At 45.3% G+C, this 27,575-nt stretch overlaps 2 protein-coding genes across 2 annotated transcripts in view; both read left to right on the top strand.

The window, feature by feature from the left end:
• The first annotated feature begins 337 nt into the window (after positions 1 to 337).
• Positions 338 to 3,644, top strand: ebp (EBP cholestenol delta-isomerase). The gene is made up of 4 exons (XM_068024268.1): positions 338 to 697; positions 1,359 to 1,395; positions 2,160 to 2,290; positions 2,529 to 3,644. Exons 1-4 carry the CDS (start codon positions 394 to 396, stop codon positions 2,756 to 2,758), a joined length of 702 nt encoding a protein of 233 aa, XP_067880369.1. The 5' UTR covers positions 338 to 393; the 3' UTR covers positions 2,759 to 3,644.
• A 4,640-nt stretch (positions 3,645 to 8,284) lies between these two features.
• The window catches only part of LOC137358421 (ubiquitin-conjugating enzyme E2 N), a 61,311-nt gene continuing 42,020 nt past the window's right edge, over positions 8,285 to 27,575 (top strand). The window contains exon 1 of the mRNA XM_068024378.1: positions 8,285 to 8,435. Coding sequence (XP_067880479.1) covers positions 8,379 to 8,435 — 57 coding nt within the window. The 5' untranslated portion in view covers positions 8,285 to 8,378. The remainder of the gene's footprint in view (positions 8,436 to 27,575) is intronic.

The raw sequence follows: 27,575 nt of genomic DNA, 5'->3' as shown, positions 1-27,575 counted from the left end.
CCAAACCAAGTCCAACTGAGAGTCCATGGACCAGAGGGGCGGGACAGGTGGGAGGGCTGGACCAGGCCGCGATTGGTCCGCTGGGCAGCCTTGTCAATCAGCACGGTCTCACCAATCGCTGGATGATGTGACGACTCCGAACCAATCGGGGCAATCGGACCAGGGTGGCGCGTGCGGTGCGCGGATGGGATCCGCCCAGTCGCTGAGGTCACCGGGGCCACGTGGTGGGGGGGGGGAGGGCGGCGGCCACCGCGCTGGCTCCCGCAGTGATTGGTCCGTCGTGCGAAGCGGGCGGGTTTAATTGGCCGGGGCCGGTTACCAATCGGACGAGGGTTGGTGCCGGGGTATAAAAGGTGCGGGCGGAGCCTGCAAGCCGCTCAATCGCCGCCCATAATGGGAGGCTTGGGGTCCGGGAGGGAGACGCACCCGTACTGGCCGCGGGACCTGCGGCTGCCCGGTTACCGCAGCAATGAGCGGTCGGTCTGGAGCATCTTGGCCTTCCTGTTCGCGGTGTCCGGCGCGCTGCTGGCCGCCACCTGGCTGCTGAGCGGCCGGGGGGGCCGCCGGCTCGGGGCCGCCCGCCGGCTCGCCGTCTGCTGGTTCGCCGTCTGCGCCTTCATCCACGGCGTGATCGAGGGCTGGTTCAGCCTCAAGTACCGGCAGATCCCCGGGGACCAGGCATTCCTGTCGCAGCTCTGTGAGTGGGGGAGGGGACCGGTCAGAATGCGCGGGGGCTCCAGGAGAAGGGGAGTGGGCAGGGCTCTGGGGCGGGTCAGAGTGGGCGGGGCTCAAGGGGAAAGGGCGGGACATAGTGAGTGGGCGGAGCTTCGGGGAGAGGCGGGACACAGCGAGTGGGCGGGCTCCTGAGGGAAAGGAGGGGGCGGGGCATATCGAGTGGGCAGGGCTCAAGGGGAAGGGAGGGGTGTGGCACAGCGAGTGGGTGGGGCTCTGGGGAAAAGGGAGGTGGCAGGGCATAGTGAATGGGGCGGTGCTTTGGGGAGAGGGTGGGGCTCTAGGGGTGGGGCACAGCGGGTGGGCGAGTCTCTGGGGAAGGGAAGGGAGGGGTGGGGCTAACAGTTGAAGTAAGGGAATGAAACTGATTGGGAAGGGTGGGGGGGGTTGGAAAGTTTGGGAATGTTGGGGAATAAGGAGGAATGTGGGGTTGGAGCAGCTCTGAGGCTTGGACATGGCATTACTGGGGGGGGAGGGGGGGGGACAGGGAAAAATGGGGATATGGAGGGTGGGGTGGGAGCAGGCAGGAGGGAAGAGTCCCGACTTTGTGAGGTGAGTGGTTATCACTGTTCCGGCTGCTTCGGAAGTCCCTCTTTAATCATGCCTCCTGCTCTGCTTGCCTACAGGGAAGGAGTACGCCAAGGGCGACAGCAGATATGTCACGTGAGTACACGAAACTTGCATGTGAGTATTGCTGAAAATGGAGACCTGGCGAAGATTTCCGTCTTGCTCTCATCAGGACAATCCGCAAGAATGCCTGTGTAAGGGAAAGTGGCAAATTTATACTGTATAAAAAAAAAAAAATCCTTCTTGGGATTTGGGTGTCGCTGGCAAGTCGAGCATTTTCTTGCCCATCTCTAATTGTCCTTGACACTGTACCATTTCAGAAGGTAGTTAAGAGTCAACCGCATTGCTGTGGGTCAGGAGTCACACACTGGCCAGACCGGGAAAGGACAGCAGATTTCCTTCCCTAAAGGATGAGTGAACCAGCTGGGTTTTGTATGCCAGTCAGGTAGTTTTTGTAGTCACTAACTTTATTTCAGATTTGTTTAATTGAATTTAAATTGCTCCCAGCTGCCGTGGTGGGATTTGAACTCGTGTCTCCAGATCTCTAATCGGGACTCTGAATTACCAGTCCAGTAATGTGACCGCTGTGCAACAATTCAAACTGTTTTCTTAGACAGCACATAAGCCCAACAAGGGAGGAATTGCTGTTGGGTGCTGCGAACTAGAGCTGATGAGAAAAGTCAGCATAGAGGAGCATCTAGGCAATAGCGATCAGAACATAACCGTTTATATACAAAAAAAAAAATTGATTGAGTCCACCCTGAAAGGACAGGAAATATAGCAGAGAATTGTACCACAAAGATGATGAGAGATCTTTCCTAGTTATGCTATTTTTTTTTTTAATCTTTCACTCTCTGCAGTGCTGACAACTTCACAGTGTGCATGGAGACCATTACCGCGTGGACCTGGGGTCCGCTGAGTGCCTGGACTGTTGTGGCTTTCCTGCAGAATAAGCCGTACCGTTTTGTCCTGCAACTTATCGTCTCCCTGGGTAAGACCCCCGAGGTTTCAGTTGCCGATTTTGACTCCCTGGTTGGAGGAGCATTGTTGGGGCCACTGATTGATGCACGGACTGAGAGTTTGCGTCCTCCGTGCCAGTGCAGTTTCACAGTCGCGACCTTGCTCCCATACTACTGCTGGGATCTGGGACTGAGCAGCGTAGTGGGAGCTTTACTCTCCATCTGACCCCATGCTGTACCTTCAGTTTCACTGTTGTCCTCTCTCCGCAGGCCAGCTCTACGGTGATGTGCTCTACTTCTACACTGAATACCGAGACGGCTTCAGCCACAGTGATCTCGGGCACCCTTTGTATTTCTGGTTCTACTTTATCTTCATGAATTCGCTCTGGATTGTCATCCCGAGCATCCTCATCCTGGACGCCTGGGTCAACCTCAGCCGGGCACAGCGAGCGGTCGACCTGGAGTGCCCCCGCGCCAGTGGCAAGTCCAAGGCTGCATGAGGGAAGGCGGGCAGCGGGGACTGTCCTGTCTTTCCTCCTGCCCTCTCACACCTGCTGCCCAATCCTCGCTGGGGCCCTGGGATCTGCAACACGACACGCGGCCCCCTGGCCATCAGGACACAGTTGGCCTCGGAGCCTCTCGGCCGTCCACCAATGTGCCTGTCTCATTCCTGTGGCTCGTTTCTCTTTTATTGAGGTCAACTACCACGACTCGTACTGCCCCAGTCTCTCTCAACGGTGCCACCATGGTCTTTGCTCCTCTGAAACTCGACTTTTTTTATTTTTATTTTTAACCGGTCAAGCAAACAAGCCACCTATGCAACTGCTTCCTCTCGGGGGCGGGGGGGGGCCTTTGCCTGTAGGGTTTCTGGGGCCAAGAGGGCGAAAATACTTCCTCCCTGCCAGGGGCAGGAGGAGGCCCCTCCAGCCTTGGCCTGTGCCATTGAGTCCAATTGTGGTTGGTCTCTGTCCTCTCCTTGCTGCAACCTTTGACCCGAGCTTGGTTCCACTTGACCCTTTTTGTATTGAGCCTGCGCCCCAGTGCCATCCTGGAGGGTGGCTGGTGCCAGAGGACCTGCGCGAGAAGGGGGGGGGGGGGGCTCGGTTGGCTCCCATGCGGCCGTACGCCAACCAGAATCAAAACCTTCAGAAGAGGAGAAATCGGGACGGGGTTAGATTGTTTCAGTGTATCCCTCATGCAGTTTGAAATGCGTGGTAGGTGTGAGGTTCTGAACACTTCTTATTATGGCCTGGAATCAGACTGATGCTGTGCTGCTCTGATTGATTGTATTTCAATAAATGTCTTTGTAATGAACATATCCAAATTAATAAATGATGCATTCCACATTGACCACAGTGGGTACAGGAGTGTGCATTACATATCAAACCTGTCTCTCGAACATCATTGCATGCACTAGTGGGAGTAGTTTATAGGGCCCCCCACTCTCCCTTAACAGTAACTATGCTGTAGGACTGAAAATAAATCGAGTTATAATGGGGGCTTGCAGGAAATGTGATAGTGGGTGATTTTAATAGTCATATAGATCGGATTAATCAAATTGGCAGAGATAGCCTGGAGGATAGCATATTAGGGACAGGTTCTTAAAACAAATACATTCTGGAACCAACTCAGGAGCAGGCTATTTTAGACCTGGTAATGTGTAATGAGGAGATTAATAAGTGACCTCAGTAAAGGATCCTCTTGGGCAAGAGTGATCATAACAATAGAATTTCACGTTCCGTTTGAGGGTGAGAAGTTCGTGTCTGAAATGAGTGTCTTAAACCTAAATAAAGGCAGTTACAAGGGTACGAAAACAAAGTTGGCTAAGGTGGACTAGGAAAATAAATTTAAAAGTAGGATAGTAGAGAAGCAGTGGCAGACGTTTAAAGAGATATTTCATAACTTAAAGATATCTTCCATTGAGGAAGAAAGACTGAAGATGTGCCATCCGTGGTAAACAAATTAAGGATGGTATCAAACTGAAAGATAAGGTGTACAATGCTGCACAGATTAATGGTAGGCCAGAAGATTGGGGAAAGTTTTAAAAACAAGCAGGGGATGATTGAGAGCAAACTAGCAAGAAAGATAAATCCAGACCCTAAGAGCTTTTACAAGTATGTGAAAAGTAAGAGAGTAGCTAAAGTAAGTGTTCGTCTTTTAGAGGATGTGACTGGGGTATTAATGGGAAACAAGGAAATGGCGGAGACTTTGAACAAGTATTTTGTGAAACTTGAGGCAAAAGGGATGGAGGAACTTAAAAATATCACTAGAGGCAAAAGTACTAGGAAAACTAACTGGACTAAAGGCTGACCAGTCCCCCTGGACCTGATGGCCTGCATCCTAGGGTCTGAAAAGAAGTGGCTGCAGCGATAGTGGAAGCATTGGTTGTAATCTTCGAAAGGTCCCAGTGGATTGGGAAAACTGCAAATGTAACACCTCTACTCAAGAAAGGAGGCTAACTGGCTGACAGTTTCCCAACATCTGTCATTGGGAAAATGTTAGAATCCACTAAAAAGGAGGTAATAGCGGGACCTTTGTATTATGATTTTCTAATCCGGCAGAGCCACCATGGTTTTATGAAAGGGAAGTCGTGTTTGACAAATTTATTGGAGTTCTTTGAGGATGTAATGTGCGGGTAAAGGAGAACTGGTAGATGTAGCGTATTTGGATTCCAAAAGGTGTTTGATAAGGTGCCACACAAAAGATTACTACACAGGATGAGAGTTCATGGTGTTGGGGGTGATACATTTGCATGGATAGAGGATGGGCTAGCTAACAGGAAAGAGTCGGGGTAAATGGAGCACTTTCAAGTTGTCATGGGGATCAGTGCTGGGTCCTCAACTCTTTATGATCTATATTAATGACTTGGATGAAGGGATTGAGTGTATTGTAGCCAAATGTGAGGCTACAAAGATAGGTCAGAAAGCAAGTTGTGAGGAGTCTGCAAAGAGATCGATAGGTAAGTGAGTGGGTGAAAATTTGGCAGATGGAGTATAATTGGGAAAATGACGTTATCCACTTTGGGAAGTGTAGAAATGCAAAATATTTACAGGAAAGAAACTACAGAATGCTGTGGAACTGTGGGACCTGTGTGTCCTTGTACGCGAATCAAAAAAAGTAGTGTGCAAGTCATTTGGAAGGCAAATGGAATGTTGGCCTTTATTGCAAGAGGGAATGGACTTTAAAAGTAGGGAAGTCTTGTTCCAACTGAACAAGGCATTGGTGAGACCGCACCTAGAGTACCATGTACAGTTTTGGTCTCCTTATTTAAAGAGGGATATACTTGCATTGGAGGAAGTTCACAGAAGGTTCACTGGGCCGATTCCTGTGATGAAGGGGTTGTCTTATGAGGAAAGGTTGAGCCTACGCCCATCGGAGTTTAGAAGAAAGAGGTGATTTTATTGAAACAAGGTTCTGAGGGGGCTTGACAGGGTAGATGCTGAGAGGATGTTTCCCCTGGAGTCGAGGGTTATCGGTGGGTGGGGGTGGCAGGTATGAAAGTGGAGTCGAGGCCGCTGTCATATCAGTCATGATCTTATTGAATGGCGGAGCATGCTCGATGGGCTGAATGGCCTACTCCTATTTCTATGATCTTGCACTGTTAAGGGAGTGTCTCCAAAATTGTGAAATGCTGACACTTTCTGAATTAAAGGAATCGTAAATGCTGATTGTTAAGCCACATGCTTCCCACAGTGGTGAGGAAGAACTGAATATTTAGTGTTTTTTTTGGTCACATGTCTCACAAGGGGGAAAGGTCGGGCGAACTGATCCAGAGCTCCCTGGATGGCGAAAGAGGTAGAGAGTAAGATGAAGCAGAAACAGGGTGCATATGACACATGTCAGGTGGGTAATACAATTGAGAACCAGGCTGAATATCAGAGTGAAAAAACATGAGAAGTAAAGTGTTATGGTTGACCGCTCCAGTCAAAGCCCCCAATCAAAATATACGATTCTGATTGTGGTGGGAGAAATGCACTGTTAATTCAGTCCCGTCCCTTCACAGATCGCCTAACATATCATTTTAAACTTTCCAAATTAAAGACCCAGCCAAATTGTATTATCTATTGACCCCCGAATAAGGCTAATCAAACCAGGTGTCTTTAAATCAACAAATTAACTATTTTAATTAGGAAAACTACATTTGTAAACAATCCTAAGATTTAAACAACAGTTAAAATAGAAAAATTAGAATCCTTGCAAATTTACGTTCCTGCCGGAGACAAAAAAGTCCAAGATTGCTTGAAGTCCTCAGCCATCTGCTGGGGAGAAAGAAGTTTCTTCAACAGTAGAACAGTCCGTAGTCTTAATTCCAGCAGTAAGTGATGCTTTCCTTCTCCAGCGATGACTACAGTAGATCAACAACTCGCAACCACTTTCAGTAGAATCAATCTGGCTTCAGAATGTTTGAGGGATAAAAGGTTGTCACAGTAACTTCCCTTCCTTCAGTTTAAATTAGCTGAGAGCTCTTTTCAGGTGCTAATGCACAGCTGTCTGTCTATGTCCTCTGTTAGAACAGGCTGTTTGCACTATAAGCCAGCTCAAAATTAAATTGTAACAAATGTATCTCTTGATGCTCAGTCCGAGTGGCTGTATCCAAGCTAATGAGAATGCATTCTTTGACAGTCTTTAGAGCTTGCTGCTTTAATGCAGTATGGCTCTTTTTCCAGCCTTAAAGGCACATTGCATTCTTCCTGAAAAAAAAACTACAGGATCATAAAAGCGAGAGTGTGAGAAGAGAGTGGCAGCTAAAATAAAAGGATCTTCTATAGGCAGATAAGTAGTAAAAGGAGGAGTGGGGCTGATTAAGGACCTAGAAAGGGATTTATGCATGGAGACAGAGATGGGTAATCTGCATCTGTCTTTACCAAGGAAGAAGATGCTGGCCAAAGTCTTAGTGAAAGCAGATGTAATTGAGACACCAGATGGACTAAAAAAAGTGATAAAGAGGAGGTATTAGAAACACTGGCTGTGCTTAGAGTTGATAAGTCACCAGGACCAGATGGGATGCATCCGAGGATACTGAAGGAAGTAAGGGTGGAAATTGCGGAGCCGCTGGCCAATCCTCCTTCGATGTAGGGGTGGTACCAGAATAAGGAAGTGAGGATGTAACTGTATAAAATGCTGTTTGGGTAAAAGAAGCAACAGCAACATGAAAAACCTTTTTACGCGGCAAGTGCTTAGGATCTGGAATGCACTGTCTGAGCGGCGGATTCAATTGTGACTTTCCAAAGGGAATTGGATGATTATCTGAAGAAAAAAAAAGTTTGCAGGGGTATGGGGAGAGGGTGGGGAAAACGGGACTAAGTGAATTGTTCTTGGAGAGAGCTGGCATGGATGTGATGGGCCCAATGGCCTCCTGCGCTGCAGCCGTTCTATGATTGTGATTTCCCCAGCAGTTTGGTCCTCCCACCCCTAGGAGTGATGCCACTGCCTGAGGCAGTTTGGTCCTCCCGCCTGCAGTTTGGTCCTCCCACCAGCAGGTGTGATACCTCGGCCTGTGGCAGGTAGGTCCTCCCACTTGGAGTTCGCTCCTCTCAGCACCGCCGGTCCTCCCAGCGACAGTGCGGTCCACCGAGCATCAGGCGGCGCTGTCACCGCCGGTCCTCACAGCAGCGGGTTTTGTGGGGGGGGGAGGGGGGTGTAGAGGTGCTGCCAAATCCGGTCCTCCCAAATGCAGTGCGGTCCTCCAAGCACCAGGCGGTGCGGCCACCGCCGGTCCTCTCAGCAGCGGGCCGGGGTGGGGTGGAGCGGGGAGGGGTGCCGCCACATCCGGCCCTCTCAGCGGCAGTTGATCCTCCCAGCAGCAGGATGCGCTGCGACCGCGGTCCTCCCAGCTGCAGTCCGGCCCTCCGAGCAGCAGGCGGCGCTGCTTTCGCGGTCCTCCCAGCTGCGGTTTGGCCCTCCGAGCAGCAGGCGGCGCAGCCACCGCCGGTCCTGCCCAGACGCAGTTTGGTCCTCCGATCAGCAGGTGGCGCTGCGACCGCGGTCCTCCCGGCTGCAGTCTGGTCCTCCGGTCGGCAGGGCGGCGGTGCCACCGCTGGTCGCCGGCAGGTCTTCCAGGCCGCCAATGGCGCTGTGTCGGCCCCCCCACACCCCACTGTGAAGCGGCTCCCAGACTGTATGTGTCTGGCTGCGAGTCGGGTGGACATGGCTGGGCTGCCGCGGCGCATCGTGAAGGTAAATGGGAGAGAGGGGGAGAGGCGGTGGGCCCCGGGCTCCAGTGCAGGGAGAGGTAGTGGCTGTGGATGCTGCAGGGGGGGCAGATCCCCCTCGCCTCCCCCACCCTCTTCCTGCAGGCAGCTTCCCAGGCTGAGCTGGGCCTCACAGCAGCTGAAGCCTCGGGCGAGGAGTCTCAGCCAAGCCAGGGGAGGAGTGCACAAGAGCCGGCTGCAACCCACCCACAACCTTCAGGGCCAGTCTATGATCTTCAATTCCAGTCTCAGTCCCTATAATGCCAGATTGTATTGTATTCAGTGCCAGTCTCTATTGCATTCAGGGCCAGTCTCTATTGCATTCAGTGCCAGACTGTATTGTATTCATTGCCAGTCTCTATTGCATTCAGGGCCAGTCTGTTGCATTTAATGCCAGTCTCTATTGCATTCAGGGCCAGTCTGTTGCATTTAATGCCAGTCTCTGTTGCATTCAGTGCCAGACTGTATTGCTTAGAGTGCCAGTCGCTATTGCATTCAATGCAAGACTGTATTGTGTTCAATGCCAGTCTCTATTGCATTCAGGGCCAGTCTGTTGCATTTAATGCCAGTCTCTGTTGCATTCAGTGCCAGACTGTATTGTATTAATTGCCAGTCTCTATTGTATTCAATGCCAGACTGTATTGTATTCATTGCCAGTCTCTATTGCATTCAGGGCCAGTCTGTTGCATTCAATGCCAGTCTCTGTTGCATTCAATGCCAGACTGTATTGTATTAATTGCCAGTCTCTATTGTATTCAATGCCAGACTGTATTGTATTCATTACCAGTCTCTATTGCATTCAGGGCCAGTCTGTTGCATTCAATGCCAGTCTCTGTTGCATTCAATGCCAGACTGTATTGTATTAATTGCCAGTCTCTATTGTATTCAATGCCAGACTGTATTGTATTCAGAGCCAGTCTCTATTGCACTCAAAGTCAGTATTGTATTCATTGCAAGACTGTATTGTTCACAGTGCTAGTCTCTATTGCATTCAATGCAAGACTGTATTGTATTCAGTGCCAGTCTCTATTGCATTCAGTGCCAGTCTTTATTGCACTCAAAGTCAGTCTCGATTGTATTCAATGCAAGACTGTATTGTTTACAGTGCCAGTCTCTATTGCATTCAGTGCCAGACTGTATTGCTTACAGTGCCAGTCTCCACAGTATTCAATGCAAGACTGTATTGTATTCAGTGCCAGTCTATTGCATTCAGTGCCAGTCTCTATTGCACTCAGTCAGTCTCTATTGTATTCATTGCCAGACTGTATTGTTTACAGTGCCAATCTCTATTGCATTCAATGCCCGACTGTATTGTATTCAGTGCCAGTCTCTATTGCATTCAATGCCCGACTGTATTGCATTCAATGCCAGTCTCTATTGTATTCAGTACCAGTCTCTATTGCATTCAATACCAGACTGTATTGCATTCAGTGTCAGTCTCTATTGTATAAAATGCAAGACTGTATTGCATTCAATGCCAGTCTCTATTGCATTCAGATCCAGTCTCTATTGCATTCAATGCCAGACTGTATTGCATTCAGTGCCCGTCTCTATTGCATTCAGTGACAGTCTCTATTGCATTCAGTGCCAGTCTATATTGCATTTAGTGCCAGACTGTATTGCATTCAATGCCAGACTGTATTGTATTCAGTGCCAGACTGTATTGTATTCAGTGCCAGTCTCTACTGTATTCAGTGCCAGTCTCTATTGTATTCAATGCAAGACTCTATTGCATTCAGTGCCAGTCTCTATTGCATTCAGTGCCAGTCTCTATTGCATTCAATGCCAGACTGTATTGCATTCAGTGCCAGTCTCTATTGCATTCAGTGCCAGACTATATTGCATTCAGTGCCAGACTGTGTTGCATTCAATGCCAGACTGTATTGTATTCAGTGCCAGACTGTATTGTATTCAGTGCCAGTCTCTATTGTATTCAGTGCCAGTCTATATTGCATTTAGTGCCAGTCTCTATTGTATTCAGTGCCAGTCTCTATTGTATTCAGTGCCAGTCTCTATTGCATTCAGTGCCAGTCTCTATTGCATTCAATGCCAGACTGTATTGTATTCAGTGCCAGTCTCTATTGTATTCAGTTCCAGTCTCTATTGTATTCAATGCCAGACTCTATTGCATTCAGTGCCCGTCTCTATTGCATTCAGTGCCCGTCTCTATTGCATTCAGTGCCAGTCTCTATTGCATTCAGTGCCAGACTGTATTGCATTCAATGCCAGACTGTATTGCATTCAGTGCCCGTCTCTATTGCATTCAGTGCCAGTCTATATTGCATTCAGTGCCAGACTGTATTGCATTCAGTGCCAGACTGTATTGTATTCAGTGCCAGTCTCTATTGTATTCAATGCAAGACTGTATTGTATTCAGAGCCATTCTCTATTGTATTCAGTGCCAGTCTCTATTGTATTCAATGCAAGACTGTATTGTATTCAGAGCCAGTCTCTATTGTATTCAGTGCCAGTCTCTATTGTATTCAGTGCCAGTCTCTATTGCATTCAGTGCCAGACTGTATTGCATTCAATGCCAGACTGTATTGCATTCAGTGCCCGTCTCTATTGCATTCAGTGCCCGTCTCTATTGCATTCAGTGCCAGTCTCTATTGCATTCAGTGCCAGACTGTATTGCATTCAATGCCAGACTGTATTGCATTCAGTGCCCGTCTCTATTGCATTCAGTGCCAGTCTATATTGCATTCAGTGCCAGACTGTATTGCATTCAGTGCCAGACTGTATTGTATTCAGTGCCAGTCTCTATTGTATTCAATGCAAGACTGTATTGTATTCAGAGCCATTCTCTATTGTATTCAGTGCCAGTCTCTATTGTATTCAATGCAAGACTGTATTGTATTCAGAGCCAGTCTCTATTGCATTCAGTGCCAGTCTCTATTGCATTCAGTGCCAGTCTCTATTGCATTCAGTGCCAGTCTCTATTGTATTCAGTGCCAGTCTCTATTGTATTCAGTGCCAGTCTCTATTGTATTCAATGCAAGACTGTATTGTATTCAGAGCCAGTCTCTATTGTATTCAGTGCCAGTCAGTATTGCATTCAGTGCCAGTCTCTATTGTATTCAGTGCCAGTCAGTATTGCATTCAGTGTCAGTCTCTATTGTATTCAGTGCCAGTCTCTATTGCATTCAGTGCCAGTCAGTATTGCATTCAGTGCCAGTCTCTATTGTATTCAATGCAAGACTGTATTGTATTCAATGCCAGTCTCTATTGCATTCAGTGCCAGTCTATATTGCATTCAGTGCCAGACTGTATTGCATTCAGTGCCAGACTGTATTGTATTCAGTGCCAGACTGTATTGTATTCAGTGCCAGTCTCTATTGTATTCAATGCAAGACTGTATTGTATTCAATGCCAGTCTCTATTGCATTCAGTGCCAGTCTATATTGCATTTAGTGCCAGACTGTATTGCATTCAATGCCAGACTGTATTGTATTCAGTGCCAGACTGTATTGTATTCAGTGCCAGTCTCTATTGTATTCAATGCAAGACTGTATTGTATTCAATGCCAGTCTCTATTGCATTCAGTGCCAGTCTATATTGCATTTAGTGCCAGACTGTATTGCATTCAATGCCAGACTGTATTGTATTCAGTGCCAGACTGTATTGTATTCAGTGCCAGACTGTATTGTATTCAGTGCCAGACTGTATTGTATTCAGTGCCAGTCTCTATTGTATTCAATGCAAGACTGTATTGTATTCAATGCCAGTCTCTATTGCATTCAGTGCCAGTCTATATTGCATTTAGTGCCAGACTGTATTGCATTCAATGCCAGACTGTATTGTATTCAGTGCCAGACTGTATTGTATTCAGTGCCAGTCTCTATTGTATTCAATGCAAGACTGTATTGTATTCAATGCCAGTCTCTATTGCATTCAGTGCCAGTCTATATTGCATTTAGTGCCAGACTGTATTGCATTCAATGCCAGACTGTATTGTATTCAGTGCCAGACTGTATTGTATTCAGTGCCAGACTGTATTGTATTCAGTGCCAGTCTCTATTGTATTCAATGCAAGACTGTATTGTATTCAATGCCAGTCTCTATTGCATTCAGTGCCAGTCTATATTGCATTTAGTGCCAGACTGTATTGCATTCAATGCCAGACTGTATTGTATTCAGTGCCAGACTGTATTGTATTCAGTGCCAGTCTCTATTGTATTCAATGCAAGACTGTATTGTATTCAATGCCAGTCTCTATTGCATTCAGTGCCAGTCTATATTGCATTTAGTGCCAGACTGTATTGCATTCAATGCCAGACTGTATTGTATTCAGTGCCAGACTGTATTGTATTCAGTGCCAGACTGTATTGCATTTAGTGCCCGTCTCTATTGTATTCAATGCAAGACTGTATTGTATTCAATGCCAGTCTCTATTGTATTCAATGCCAGTCTCTATTGTATTCAATGCAAGACTGTATTGTATTCAATGCCAGTCTCTATTGCATTCATTGCCAGTCTATATTGCATTTAGTGCCAGACTGTATTGCATTCAATGCCAGACTGTATTGTATTCAGTGCCAGACTGTATTGTATTCAGTGCCAGTCTCTATTGTATTCAATGCAAGACTGTATTGTATTCAATGCCAGTCTCTATTGCATTCATTGCCAGTCTATATTGCATTTAGTGCCCGTCTCTATTGTATTCAATGCCAGTCTCTATTGCATTTAGTGCCCGTCTCTATTGTATTCAATGCAAGACTGTATTGTATTCAATGCCAGTCTCTATTGCATTCAATGCCAGTCTCTATTGCATTCAGTGACAGTCTCTATTGCATTCAGTGCCAGTCTATATTGCATTTAGTGCCAGACTGTATTGCATTCAATGCCAGACTGTATTGTATTCAGTGCCAGACTGTATTGTATTCAGTGCCAGACTGTATTGTATTCAGTGCCAGTCTCTATTGTATTCAATGCCAGACTGTATTGCATTCAATGCCAGACTGTATTGTATTCAGTGCCAGTCTCTATTGTATTCAATGCCAGTCTATATTGCATTTAGTGCCAGACTGTATTGTATTCAATGCCAGACTGTATTGCATTCAATGCCAGACTGTATTGCATTCAATGCCAGACTGTATTGTATTCAGTGCCAGTCTCTATTGTATTCAGTGCCAGTCTCTATTGTATTCAATGCCAGTCTCTATTGTATTCAATGCCAGTCTATATTGCATTTAGTGCCAGACTGTATTGCATTCAATGCCAGACTGTATTGTATTCAATGCCAGTCTCTATTGCATTCAGTGCCAGTCTATATTGCATTTAGTGCCAGACTGTATTGTATTCAGTGCCAGTCTCTATTGCATTCAGTGCCAGTCTATATTGCATTTAGTGCCAGACTGTATTGCATTCAATGCCAGACTGTATTGTATTCAGTGCCAGACTGTATTGCATTCAGTGCCCGTCTCTATTGCATTCAGTGCCAGTCTATATTGCATTCAGTGCCAGACTGTATTGTATTCAGTGCCAGTCTCTATTGCACTCAAAGTCAGTCTCTATTGTATTCAATGCAAGACTGTATTGTTGAAAGTGCCAGTCTCTATTGCATTCAGTGCCAGACTGTATTGCTTACAGTGCCAGTCTCTATAGTATTCAATGCAAGACTGTATTGTATTCAGTGCCAGTCTCTATTGCACTCAAAGTCAGTCTCTATTGTATTCATTGCCAGACTGTATTGTTTACAGTGCCAGTCTCTATTGCATTCAATGCCCGACTGTATTGTATTCAGTGCCAGTCTCTATTGCACTCAAAGTCAGTCTCTATTGTATTCATTGCCAGACTGTATTGTTTACAGTGCCAGTCTCTATTGCATTCAATGCCCGACTGTATTGTATTCAGTGCCAGTCTCTATTGCACTCAATGCCAGTCTCTATTGCATTCAATGCCCGACTGTATTGTATTCAATGCCAGTCTCTATTGCATTCAGTGCCAGACTGTATTGCATTCAGTGCCAGTCTCTATTGCATTCAGTGCCAGTCTCTATTGCATTCAGTGCCAGACTGTATTGTATTCAGTACCAGTCTCTATTGCAGTCAATGCCAGACTGTATTGCATTCAGTGTCAGTCTCTATTGTATAAAATGCAAGACTGTATTGCATTCAGAGCCAGTCTCTATTGCATTCAGAGCCAGTCTCTATTGCATTCAGAGCCAGTCTCTATTGCATTCAATGCCAGACTGTATTGCATTCAGTGTCAGTCTCTATTGTATAAAATGCAAGACTGTATTGCATTCAGAGCCAGCCTCTATTGCATTCAATGCCAGTCTCTATTGCATTCAGTGCCAGACCGTATTGCATTCAATGCCAGACCGTATTGCATTCAATGCCAGACCGTATTGCATTCAGTGCCAGACCGTATTGCATTCAGTGCCAGACTCTATTGTATTCATTGCCAGACTCTATTGCATTCATTGCCAGTCTCTATTGCATTCAGTTCCAGTCTCTATTGCATTCAATGCCAGACTGTATTGCATTCAATGCCAGACTGTATTGCATTCAATGCCAGACTATTGCATTCATTGCCAGTCTCTATTGCATTCAGTGCCAGTCTCTATTGCATTCAGTGCCAGTCTCTATTGTATTCAGTGCCAGTCTCTATTGCATTCAATGCCAGACTGTATTGCATTCAATGCCAGACTGTATTGCATTCAGTGCCAGACCGTATTGCATTCAGTGCCAGACTCTATTGTATTCAGTGCCAGACTCTATTGCATTCAGTGCCAGTCTCTATTGCATTCAGTGCCAGACTGTGTTGCATTCAATGCCAGACTGTATTGCATTCAATGACAGTCTCTATTGTATTCAGTGCCTTCTCTATTGCATTCAGTGCCAGTCTCTATTGCATTCAGTGCCAGACCGTATTGCATTCAGTGCCAGACCGTATTGTATTCAGTGCCAGACCGTATTGTATTCAGTGCCAGACTCGATTGTATTCAGTGCCAGACTGTATTGTATTCAGTGCCAGTCTCTATTGTATTCAATGCAAGACTCTATTGCATTCAGTGCCAGTCTCTGTTGCATTCAGTGCCAGTCTCTATTGCATTCAGTGCCAGTCTCTATTGCATTCAATGCCAGACTGAATTGCATTCAGTGCCCGTCTCTATTGCATTCAGTGCCCGTCTCTATTGCATTCAGTGCCAGTCTATATTGCATTCAGTGCCAGACTGTATTGCATTCAGTGCCAGACTGTATTGCATTCAGTGCCAGACTGTATTGTATTCAGTGCCAGTCTCTATTGCATTCAGTGCCAGTCTCTATTGCACTCAAAGTCAGTCTCTATTGTATTCAATGCAAGACTGTATTGTTGAAAGTGCCAGTCTCTATTGCATTCAGTGCCAGTCTCTATTGCATTCAGTGCCAGTCTCTATTGCATTCAGTGCCAGTCTCTATTGCATTCAATGCCAGACTGTATTGTATTCAGTGCCAGACTGTATTGTATTCAATGCCAGTCTCTATTGTATTCAGTGCCAGTCTCTATTGCATTCAGTGCCAGTCTCTATTGCATTCAGTGCCAGTCTCTATTGCATTCAGTGCCAGTCTCTATTGCATTCAATGCCAGACTGTATTGCATTCAGTGCCCGTCTCTATTGCATTCAGTGCCAGTCTATATTGCATTCAGTGCCAGACTGTATTGCATTCAGTGCCAGACTGTATTGCATTCAGTGCCAGACTGTATTGTATTCAGTGCCAGTCTCTATTGCACTCAAAGTCAGTCTCTATTGTATTCAATGCAAGACTGTATTGTTGAAAGTGCCAGTCTCTATTGCATTCAGTGCCAGACTGTATTGCTTACAGTGCCAGTCTCTATAGTATTCAATGCAAGACTGTATTGTTTACAGTGCTAGTCTCTATTGCATTCAGTGCCAGACTGTATTGCTGACAGTGCCAGTCTCTATAGTATTCAATGCAAGACTGTATTGTATTCAGTGCCAGTCTCTATTGCATTCAGTGCCAGTCTCTATTGCACTCAAAGTCAGTCTCTATTGTATTCATTGCCAGACTGTATTGTTTACAGTGCCAGTCTCCATCGCATTCAATGCCCGACTGTATTGTATTCAGTGCCAGTCTCTATTGCACTCAAAGTCAGTCTCTATTGTATTCATTGCCAGACTGTATTGTTTACAGTGCCAGTCTCTATTGCATTCAATGCCAGTCTCTATTGTATTCAGTGCCAGTCTCTATTGCACTCAAAGTCAGTCTCTATTGTATTCATTGCCAGACTGTATTGTATTCTGTGCCAGTCTCTATTGCATTCAATGCCAGTCTCTATTGCATTCAGTGCCAGTCTCTATTGCATTCAGTGCCAGACTGTATTGTATTCAGTACCAGTCTCTATTGCATTCAATGCCAGACTGTATTGCATTCAGTGTCAGTCTCTATTGTATAAAATGCAAGACTGTATTGCATTCAGAGCCAGTCTCTATTGCATTCAGAGCCAGTCTCTATTGCATTCAATGCCAGTCTCTATTGCATTCAATGCCAGACTGTATTGCATTCAATGCCAGTCTCTATTGCATTCAATGCCAGAGTGTATTGCATTCAGTGACAGTCTTTATTGCATTCAGTGTCAGTCTCTATTGTATAAAATGCAAGACTGTATTGCATTCAGAGCCAGTCTCTATTGCATTCAATGCCAGTCTCTATTGCATTCAGTGCCCATCTCTATTGCATTCAGTGACAGTCTTTATTGCATTCAGTGCCAGTCTATATTGCATTTAGTGCCAGACCGTATTGCATTCAATGCCAGACCGTATTGCATTCAATGCCAGACCGTATTGCATTCAATGCCAGACCGTATTGCATTCAATGCCAGACTGTATTGTATTCAGTGCCAGACTGTATTGTATTCAGTGCCAGACTGTATTGTATTCAGTGCCAGTCTCTATTGCATTCAGTGCCAGACTGTATTGCATTCAGTGCCAGTCTATATTGCATTTAGTGCCAGACCGTATTGCATTCAATGCCAGACCGTATTGCATTCAGTGCCAGACCGTATTGTATTCAGTGCCAGACTCTATTGCATTCAGTGCCAGACTCTATTGTATTCAGTGCCAGACTCTATTGCATTCAGTGCCAGACTCTATTGCATTCAATGCCAGACTCTATTGCATTCAGTGCCAGTCTCTATTGCATTCAGTGCCAGTCTCTATTGCATTCAATGCCAGACTGTATTGCATTCAATGCCAGACTATTGCATTCAGTGCCAGTCTCTATTGCATTCAGTGCCAGTCTCTATTGCATTCAGTGCCAGTCTCTATTGCATTCAGTGCCAGTCTCTATTGTATTCAGTGCCAGTCTCTATTGCATTCAATGCCAGACTGTATTGCATTCAGTGCCAGACCGTATTGCATTCAGTGCCAGACTCTATTGTATTCAGTGCCAGACTCTATTGCATTCAGTGCCAGTCTCTATTGCATTCAGTGCCAGACCGTATTGCATTCAGTGCCAGACCGTATTGCATTCAGTGCCAGACTCTATTGTATTCAGTGCCAGACTCTATTGTATTCAGTGCCAGTCTCTATTGCATTCAGTGCCAGACTGTATTGTATTCAGTGTCAGTCTCTATTGTATTCAGTGCCAGACCGTATTGCATTCAGTGCCAGTCTCTATTGCATTCAATGCCAGTCTCTATTGCATTCAGTGACAGACTCTATTGCATTCAGTGCCAGTCTGTATTGCATTCAGTGACAGACTCTATTGCATTCAGTGCCAGTCTGTATTGTATTCAGAGCCAGTCTCTATTGCACTCAAAGTCAGTATTGTATTCATTGCAAGACTGTATTGTTTACAGTGCTAGTCTCTATTGCATTCAGTGCCAGACTGTATTGCTTATAGTGCCTGTCTCTATTGTATTCAATGCAAGACTGTATTGTATTCAGTGCCAGTCTCTATTGCATTCAGTGCCAGACTCTATTGCATTCAGTGCCAGTCTCTATTGCGTTCAGTGCCAGTCTCTATTGCATTCAGTGCCAGTCTCTATTGCATTCAATGACAGACTCTATTGCATTCAATGCCAGACTCTATTGCATTCAGTGCCAGTCTCTATTGTATTCAGGGCCAGTCTCTATTGCATTCAGTGCCAGACTGTATTGCTTACAGTGCCAGTCTCTATAGTATTCAATGCAAGACTGTATTGTATTCAGTGCCAGTCTCTATTGCATTCGGTGCCAGACTATATTGCATTCAGTGCCAGTCTCTATTGTATTCATTGCCAGACTGTATTGTTTACAGTGCCAATCTCTATTGCATTCAATGCCCGACAGTATTGTATTCAGTGCCAGTCTCTATTGCATTCAATGCCCGACTGTATTGCATTCAATGCCAGTCTCTATTGCATTCAGTGCCAGACTGTATTGTATTCAGTACCAGTCTCTATTGCATTCAATACCAGACTGTATTGCATTCAGTGCCAGTCTCTATTGCATTCAATGCCAGTCTCTATTGCATTCAATGCCAGTCTCTATTGCATTCAGAGCCAGTCTCTATTGCATTCAGTGCCCGTCTCTATTGCATTCAGTGCCCGTCTCTATTGCATTCAGTGACAGTCTCTATTGCATTCAGTGCCAGTCTATATTGCATTTAGTGCCAGACCGTATTGCATTCAATGCCAGACTGTATTGTATTCAGTGCCAGACCGTATTGCATTCAGTGCCAGTCTCTATTGCATTCAATGCCAGACTGTATTGCATTCAGTGCCAGTCTCTATTGCATTCAGTGCCAGTCTCTATTGCATTCAGTGCCAGACTGTATTGTATTCAGTGTCAGTCTCTATTGTATAAAATGCAAGACTGTATTGCATTCAGAGCCAGTCTCTATTGCATTCAGAGCCAGTCTCTATTGCATTCAGTGCCAGTCTCTATTGCATTCAATGCCAGTCTCCATTGCATTCAATGCCAGACTGTATTGCGTTCAGTGCCAGTCTCTATTGCGTTCAGTGCCAGTCTCTATTGCATTCAGTGCCAGTCTCTATTGCATTCAATGACAGACTCTATTGCATTCAGTGCCAGACTCTATTGCATTCAGTGCCAGTCTCTATTGTATTCAGGGCCAGTCTCTATTGCATTCAGTGCCAGACTGTATTGCTTACAGTGCCAGTCTCCATAGTATTCAATGCAAGACTGTATTGCATTCAGTGCCAGTCTATTGCATTCAATGCCAGTCTCTGTTGCACTCAGTCAGTCTCTATTGTATTCATTGCCAGACTGTATTGTTTACAGTGCCAATCTCTATTGCATTCAATGCCCGACAGTATTGTATTCAGTGCCAGTCTCTATTGCATTCAATGCCCGACTGTATTGCATTCAATGCCAGTCTCTATTGCATTCATTGCCAGTCTCTATTGCATTCAGTGCCAGTCTCTATTGCATTCAATGCCAGTCTCTATTGCATTCAATGCCAGTCTCTATTGCATTCAGAGCCAGTCTCTATTGCATTCAGTGCCCGTCTCTATTGCATTCAGTGCCCGTCTCTATTGCATTCAGTGACAGTCTCTATTGCATTCAGTGCCAGTCTATATTGCATTTAGTGCCAGACCATATTGCATTCAGTGCCAGACTGTATTGTATTCAGTGCCAGACCGTATTGTATTCAGTGCCAGACCGTATTGCATTCAGTGCCAGTCTCTATTGCATTCAATGCCAGACTGTATTGCATTCAGTGCCAGTCTCTATTGCATTCAGTGCCAGACTGTATTGTATTCAGTGTCAGTCTCTATTGTATAAAATGCAAGACTGTATTGCATTCAGAGCCAGTCTCTATTGCATTCAGAGCCAGTCTCTATTGCATTCAGAGCCAGTCTCTATTGCATTCAGAGCCAGTCTCTATTGCATTCAGTGCCAGACTCTATTGCATTCAGTGCCAGTCTCTATTGCATTCAGTGCCAGACTGTATTGCATTCAGTGTCAGTCTCTATTGTATAAAATGCAAGACTGTATTGCATTCAGAGCCAGTCTCTATTGCATTCAGAGCCAGTCTCTATTGCATTCAATGCCAGTCTCTATTGCATTCAATGCCAGACTGTATTGCATTCAGTGTCAGTCTCTATTGTATATAATGGAAGACTATTGCATTCAGAGCCAGTCTCTATTGCATTCAATGCCAGTCTCTATTGCATCCAGTGCCCGTCTCTATTGCATTCAGTGCCAGTCTCTATTGCATTCAGTGCCAGTCTATATTGCATTCAATGCCAGACTGTATTGTATTCAGTGCCAGACCGTATTGCATTCAATGCCAGACTGTATTGCATTCAATGCCAGACTGTATTACATTCAGTGCCAGTCTATATTGCATTCAATGCCAGACTGTATTGTATTCAGTGCCAGACTCTATTGCATTCAATGCCAGACTCTATTGCATTCAATGCCAGACTATTGCATTCAGTGCCAGTCTCTATTGCATTCAGTGCCAGTCTCTATTGCATTCAGTGCCAGACTGTATTGTATTCAGTGCCAGTCTCTATTGCATTCAATGCCAGACTGTATTGTATTCAGTGCCAGACCGTATTGCATTCAATGCCAGACTGTATTGCATTCAATGCCAGACTGTATTACATTCAGTGCCAGACCGTATTGCATTCAATGCCAAACTCTATTGCATTCAATGCCAGACTATTGCATTCAATGCCAGACTATTGCATTCAGTGCCAGTCTCTATTGCATTCAGTGCCAGTCTCTATTGCATTCAGTGCCAGACTGTATTGTATTCAGTGCCAGACCGTATTGCATTCAGTGCCAGACTGTATTGCATTCAATGCCAGTCTCTATTGCATTCAGTGCCAGACTCCATTGCATTCAGTGCCAGTCTCTATTGCATTCAATGCCAGACTCTATTGCATTCAATGCCAGACTCTATTGCATTCAGTGCCAGACTCTATTGCATTCAGTGCCAGTCTCTATTGCATTCAGTGACAGTCTCTATTGCATTCAATGCCAGACTCTATTGCATTCAGTGCCAGTCTCTATTGCATTCAGTGCCAGTCTCTATTGCATTCAGTGCCAGACTCTATTGCATTCAGTGCCAGTCTCTATTGCATTCAGTGCCAGACTCTATTGCATTCAGTGCCAGACTCTATTGCATTCAGTGCCAGTCTCTATTGCATTCAGTGCCAGACTCTATTGCATTCAGTGCCAGTCTCTATTGCATTCAGAGCCAGTCTCTATTGCATTCAATGCCAGTCTCTATTGCATTCAATGCCAGACTGTATTGCATTCAGTGTCAGTCTCTATTGTATATAATGCAAGACTGTATTGCATTCAGAGCCAGTCTCTATTGCATTCAATGCCAGTCTCTATTGCATTCAGTGCCAGTCTCTATTGCATTCAGTGCCAGTCTCTATTGCATTCAATGCCAGACTGTATTGCATTCAGTGTCAGTCTCTATTGTATAAAATGCAAGACTGTATTGCATTCAGAGCCAGTCTCTATTGCATTCAGAGCCAGTCTCTATTGTATTCAATGCCAGACTGTATTGCATTCAGAGCCAGTCTCTATTGCATTCAATGCCAGTCTCTATTGCATCCAGTGCCCGTCTCTATTGCATTCAGTGCCAGTCTCTATTGCATTCAGTGCCAGTCTATATTGCATTTAGTGCCAGACCGTATTGCATTCATAGAACATAGAACATAGAACATACAGCACAGAACAGGCCCTTCGGCCCACAATGTTGTGCCGATCCTTTGTCCTCTGTCAAGGACAATTTAATCTATACCCCATCATTCTCCTTTATCCATATACCTATCCAAAAGCCTTTTGAAAGTCCCTAAAGTTTCTGCCTCAACAACTTCCCCGGGCAAGGCATTCCATGCCTCGACCACTCTCTGGGTAAAGAACCTTCCCCTGACATCCCCCTTATATCTCCCACCCTTCACCTTAAATTTATGACCCCTTGTAACGCTTTGCTCCACCCGGGGAAAAAGTTTCTGACTATCTACCCTATCTATTCCCCTGATCATCTTATAAACCTCTATCATGTCACCCCTCATCCTTCTCCGTTCTAATGAGAAGAGGCCTAGAATGTTCAGCCTTTCCTCGTAAGACTTATTCTCCATTCCAGGCAACATCCTGGTAAATCTCCTCTGCACCCTCTCCAAGGCTTCCACATCCTTCCTAAAATGAGGCGACCAGAACTGCACACAGTACTCCAAATGAGGCCTTACCAAGGTCCTGTACAGCTGCATCATCACCTCACGGCTCTTAAATTCAATCCCTCTGCTAATGAACGCTAACACCCCATATGCCTTCTTCACAGCCCTATCCACTTGAGTTGCAACTTTCAATGATCTATGCACATAGACCCCAAGGTCTCTCTGCTCCTCCACATGCCCAAGAACCCTACCGTTAACCCAGTATTTTGCATTCATGTTTTTCCTTCCAAAATGGACGACCTCACACTTTTCAGGGTTAAACTCCATCTGCCACTTTTCAGCCCAGCACTGCAACCTATCCAAGTCCCTTTGCAGACGACAATAGCCCTCCTCGGTATCCACAACTCCACCAACCTTTGTATCATCTGCAAATTTACTGACCCACCCTTCGACTTCCTCATCCAAGTCGTTAATAAAAATCACAAACAGGAGAGGACCCAGAACTGATCCCTGCGGCACGCCACTGGTAACTGGGCTCCAGGCTGAGTATTTACCATCTAAGACCACTCTCTGCCTTCTATCAGTTAGCCAATTCTTAATCCAACTGGAATTAATTCAATGCCAGACTGTCTTGTATTCAGTGCTAGACTCTATTGTATTCAGTGCCAGTCTCTATTGCATTCAATGCCAGACTGTATTGCATTCAATGCCAGACTGTATTACATTCAGTGCCAGACCGTATTGCATTCAGTGCCAGACTCTATTGCATTCAATGCCAGACTCTATTGCATTCAATGCCAGACTATTGCATTCAGTGCCAGTCTCTATTGCATTCAGTGCCAGACTGTATTGTATTCAGTGCCAGACTCCATTGTATTCAGTGCCAGTCTCTATTGCATTCAATGCCAGACTGTATTACATTCAGTGCCAGACCGTATTGCATTCAGTGCCAGACTGTATTGCATTCAATGCCAGACCGTATTGTATTCAGTGCCAGACCGTATTGCATTCAATGCCAGACTGTATTGCATTCAGTGCCAGTCTCTATTGCATTCAGTGCCAGTCTGTATTGCATTCAGTGCCAGACTCCATTGCATTCAGTACCAGTCTCTATTGCATTTAGTGCCGGTCTCTATTGCATTCAGTGCCAGACTGTATTGCATTCAATGCCAGACCGTATTGTATTCAGTGCCAGACCGTATTGCATTCAATGCCAGACTGTATTGCATTCAGTGCCAGTCTCTATTGCATTCAGTGCCAGTCTGTATTGCATTCAGTGCCAGACTCCATTGCATTCAGTACCAGTCTCTATTGCATTTAGTGCCGGTCTCTATTGCATTCAGTGCCAGTCTCTATTGCATTCAATGCCAGACCGTATTGCATTCAATGCCAGACTGTATTGCATTCAGTGCCAGTCTCCATTGCATTGATTGCCAGTCTCTATTGCATTGATTGCCAGTCTCTATTGCATTCAGTGCCAGTCTCTATTGCATTCAGTGCCAGTCTCTATTGCATTCAATGCCAGACTGTATTGCATTCAGTGTCAGTCTCTATTGTATAAAATGCAAGACTGTATTGCATTCAGAGCCAGTCTCTATTGCATTCAATGCCAGACTGTATTGCATTCAGTGTCAGTCTCTATTGTATATAATGCAAGACTGTATTGCATTCAGAGCCAGTCTCTATTGCATTCAATGCCAGTCTCTATTGCATCCAGTGCCCGTCTCTATTGCATTCAGTGCCAGTCTCTATTGCATTCAGTGCCAGTCTATATTGCATTTAGTGCCAGACCGTATTGCATTCAATGCCAGACTGTCTTGTATTCAGTGCTAGACTCTATTGTATTCAGTGCCAGTCTCTATTGCATTCAATGCCAGACTGTATTGCATTCAATGCCAGACAGTATTACATTCAGTGCCAGACCGTATTGCATTCAGTGCCAGACTCTATTGCATTCAGTGCCAGACTCTATTGCATTCAGTGCCAGACTCTATTGCATTCAGTGCCAGACTCTATTGCATTCAATGCCAGACTATTGCATTCAGTGCCAGTCTCTATTGCATTCAGTGCCAGTCTCTATTGCATTCAGTGCCAGACTGTATTGTATTCAGTGCCAGACTCCATTGTATTCAGTGCCAGTCTCTATTGCATTCAATGCCAGACTGTATTGCATTCAATGCCAGACTGTATTACATTCAGTGCCAGACCGTATTGCATTCAGTGCCAGACTGTATTGCATTCAATGCCAGACCGTATTGTATTCAGTGCCAGACCGTATTGCATTCAATGCCAGACTGTATTGCATTCAGTGCCAGTCTCTATTGCATTCAGTGCCAGTCTGTATTGCATTCAGTGCCAGACTCCATTGCATTCAGTACCAGTCTCTATTGCATTTAGTGCCGGTCTCTATTGCATTCAGTGCCAGTCTCCATTGCATTGATTGCCAGTCTCTATTGCATTCAGTGCCAGTCTCTATTGCTTTCAGTGCCAGTCTCTATTGTATTCAGTGCCAGTCTCTATTGCATTCAGTGCCAGTCACTATTGCATTCAGTGCCAGTCTCTATTGCATTCAGTGCCAGTCTCTATTGCATTCAGTGCCAGTCTCTATTGCATTCAGTGCCAGTCTCTATTGCATTCAGTGCCAGTCTCTGTTGCATTCAGTGCCAGACTCTGTTGTATTCAGTGCCAGTCTCTATTGCATTCAGTGACAGTCGCTATTGCATTCAATGCCTGTCTCTATTGCATTCAGTGCCAGACTCTATTGTATTCAGTGACAGTCTCTATTGCATTCAGTGCCAGACTCTATTGCATTCAGTGCCAGACTCTATTGCATTCAATGCCAGTCTCTATTGCATTCAATGCCAGTCTCTATTGCATTCAGTGACAGTCTCTATTGCATTCAGTGCCAGTCTATATTGCATTTAGTGCCAGACTGTATTGCATTCAATGCCAGACTCTACTGCATTCATTGCCAGTCTCTATTGCTTTCAGTTTCAGTCTGTTGCATTCACTGCAAGTCTCCATTGCATTCAATGCCAGACTGTATTGCATATCGTGCCAGTCTCTATTGCATTCAGTGCCAGTCTCTATTGCATTCATTGCCAGTCTCTATTGCATTCAGTGCCAGTCTCTATTGCATTCAGTGCCAGACTGTATTGTATTCAGGGCCAGTCTCTATTGCATTCAGTGCCAGTCTCTATTGCATTCAGTGCCAGTCTCTATTGCATTCAGTGCCAGACTCTATTGCATTCAGTGCCAGTCTCTATTGCATTCATTGCCAATCTCTATTGCATTCAGTGCCAGACTCTATTGCATTCAGTGCCAGTCTCTATTGCATTCATTGCCAGTCTCTATTGCATTCAGTGCCAGACTCGATTGCATTCATTGCCAGTCTCTATTGCATTCAGTGCCAGACTGCATTGTATTCACTGCCAGACTGTATTGTATTCAGTGCCAGTCTCTATTGCATTCAGTGCCAGTCTCCATTGCATTCAGTGCCAGTCTCTATTGCATTCAGTGCCAGACTCTATTGCATTCAGTGCCAGTCTCTATTGCATTCATTGCCAATCTCTATTGCATTCAGTGCCAGACTCTATTGCATTCAGTGCCAGTCTCTATTGCATTCATTGCCAGTCTCTATTGCATTCAGTGCCAGACTCGATTGCATTCATTGCCAGTCTCTATTGCATTCAGTGCCAGACTGCATTGTATTCACTGCCAGACTGTATTGTATTCAGTGCCAGTCTCTATTGCATTCAGTACCAGTCTCCATTGCATTCAGTGCCAGTCTCTATTGCATTCAGTGCCAGACTCTATTGCATTCAGTGCCAGACTGTATTGTATTCACTGTCAGACTGTATTGTTTTCAGTGTCAGTCTCTTTTGCATTCAGTGCCAGACTCTATTGCATTCAGTGCCAGACTCTATTGCATTCAGTGCCAGACTCTATTGCATTCATTGCCAGTCTCTATTGCATTCAGTGCCAGTCTCTATTGCATTCAGTTCCAGTCTCTATTGCATTCAGTGCCAGACTCTATTGCATTCAGTGCCAGACTGTATTGCATTCACTGCCAGAGTGTATTGCATTCAGGGCCAGTCTCTATTGCATTCAGGGCCAGTCTCTATTGCATTCAGGGCCAGTCTCTATTGCATTCATTGCCAGTCTCTATTGCATTCAGTGCCAGACTGTATTGTATTCAGTGCCAGACTGTATTGTATTCACTGCCAGACTGTATTGTATTCAGTGTCAGTCTCTATTGCATTCAGGGCCAGTCTCTATTGCATTCATTGCCAGTCTCTGTTGCATTCAGTGCCAGACTCTATTGCATTCATTGCCAGTCTCTGTTGTATTCAGTGCCAGACTCGATTGCATTCAGTACCAGTCTCTATTGCGTTCAATGCCAGACTGTATTGTATTCAATGCCAGTCTCTATTGCATTCAATGCCAGACTGTATTGCATTCAGTGCCAGTCTCTATTGCATTCATTGCCAGTCTCTGTTGCATTCAGTGCCAGTCTCTATTGTATTCAGTGCCAGTCTCGATTGCATTCAGTGCCAGTCTCTATTGCATTCAGTGCCAGACTCTATTGCATTCATTGCCAGTCTCTATTGCATTCAGTGCCAGACTGTATTGTATTCACTGCCAGACTGTATTGTATTCAGTGTCAGTCTCTATTTCATTCAGGGCCAGTCTCCATTGCATTCAGGGCCAGTCTCTATTGCATTCATTGCCAGTCTCTGTTGCATTCAGTGCCAGTCTCTATCGTATTCAGTGCCAGACTCGATTGCATTCAGTACCAGTCTCTATTGCATTCAATTCCAGTCTCTATTGCATTCAGGGCCAGTCTCTGTTGCATTCAGTGCCAGACTCTATTGCGTTCAATGCTAGACTGTATTGCATTCAGTTCCAGTCTCTATTGCATTCAGGGCCAGTGTCTATTGTATTCAGTGCCAGTCTGTATTGTATTCAGTGCCAGTCTATATTGCATTCAGGGCCAGACTCTATTGCATTCAGGGCCAGTCTCTATTGCACT

This window comes from Heterodontus francisci, chromosome 49 (assembly GCF_036365525.1).
Source record: "Heterodontus francisci isolate sHetFra1 chromosome 49, sHetFra1.hap1, whole genome shotgun sequence".
NCBI lineage: Eukaryota > Metazoa > Chordata > Chondrichthyes > Heterodontiformes > Heterodontidae > Heterodontus > Heterodontus francisci.
Note: the sequence above shows the minus strand (reverse complement) of the source record. Positions and strands in the feature narration are given on the sequence as shown.

Coding starts and splice junctions, on each gene's coding strand:
- ebp (XM_068024268.1), top strand. CDS start 394: ATGGGAGGCTTGGGGTCCGGGAGGGAGACGCACCCGTACTGGCCGCGG. Junction 1,396..2,159: donor GGCGACAGCAGATATGTCAC/GTGAGTACACGA, acceptor CACTCTCTGCAG/TGCTGACAACTTCACAGTGT. Junction 2,291..2,528: donor GCAACTTATCGTCTCCCTGG/GTAAGACCCCCG, acceptor CTCTCTCCGCAG/GCCAGCTCTACGGTGATGTG.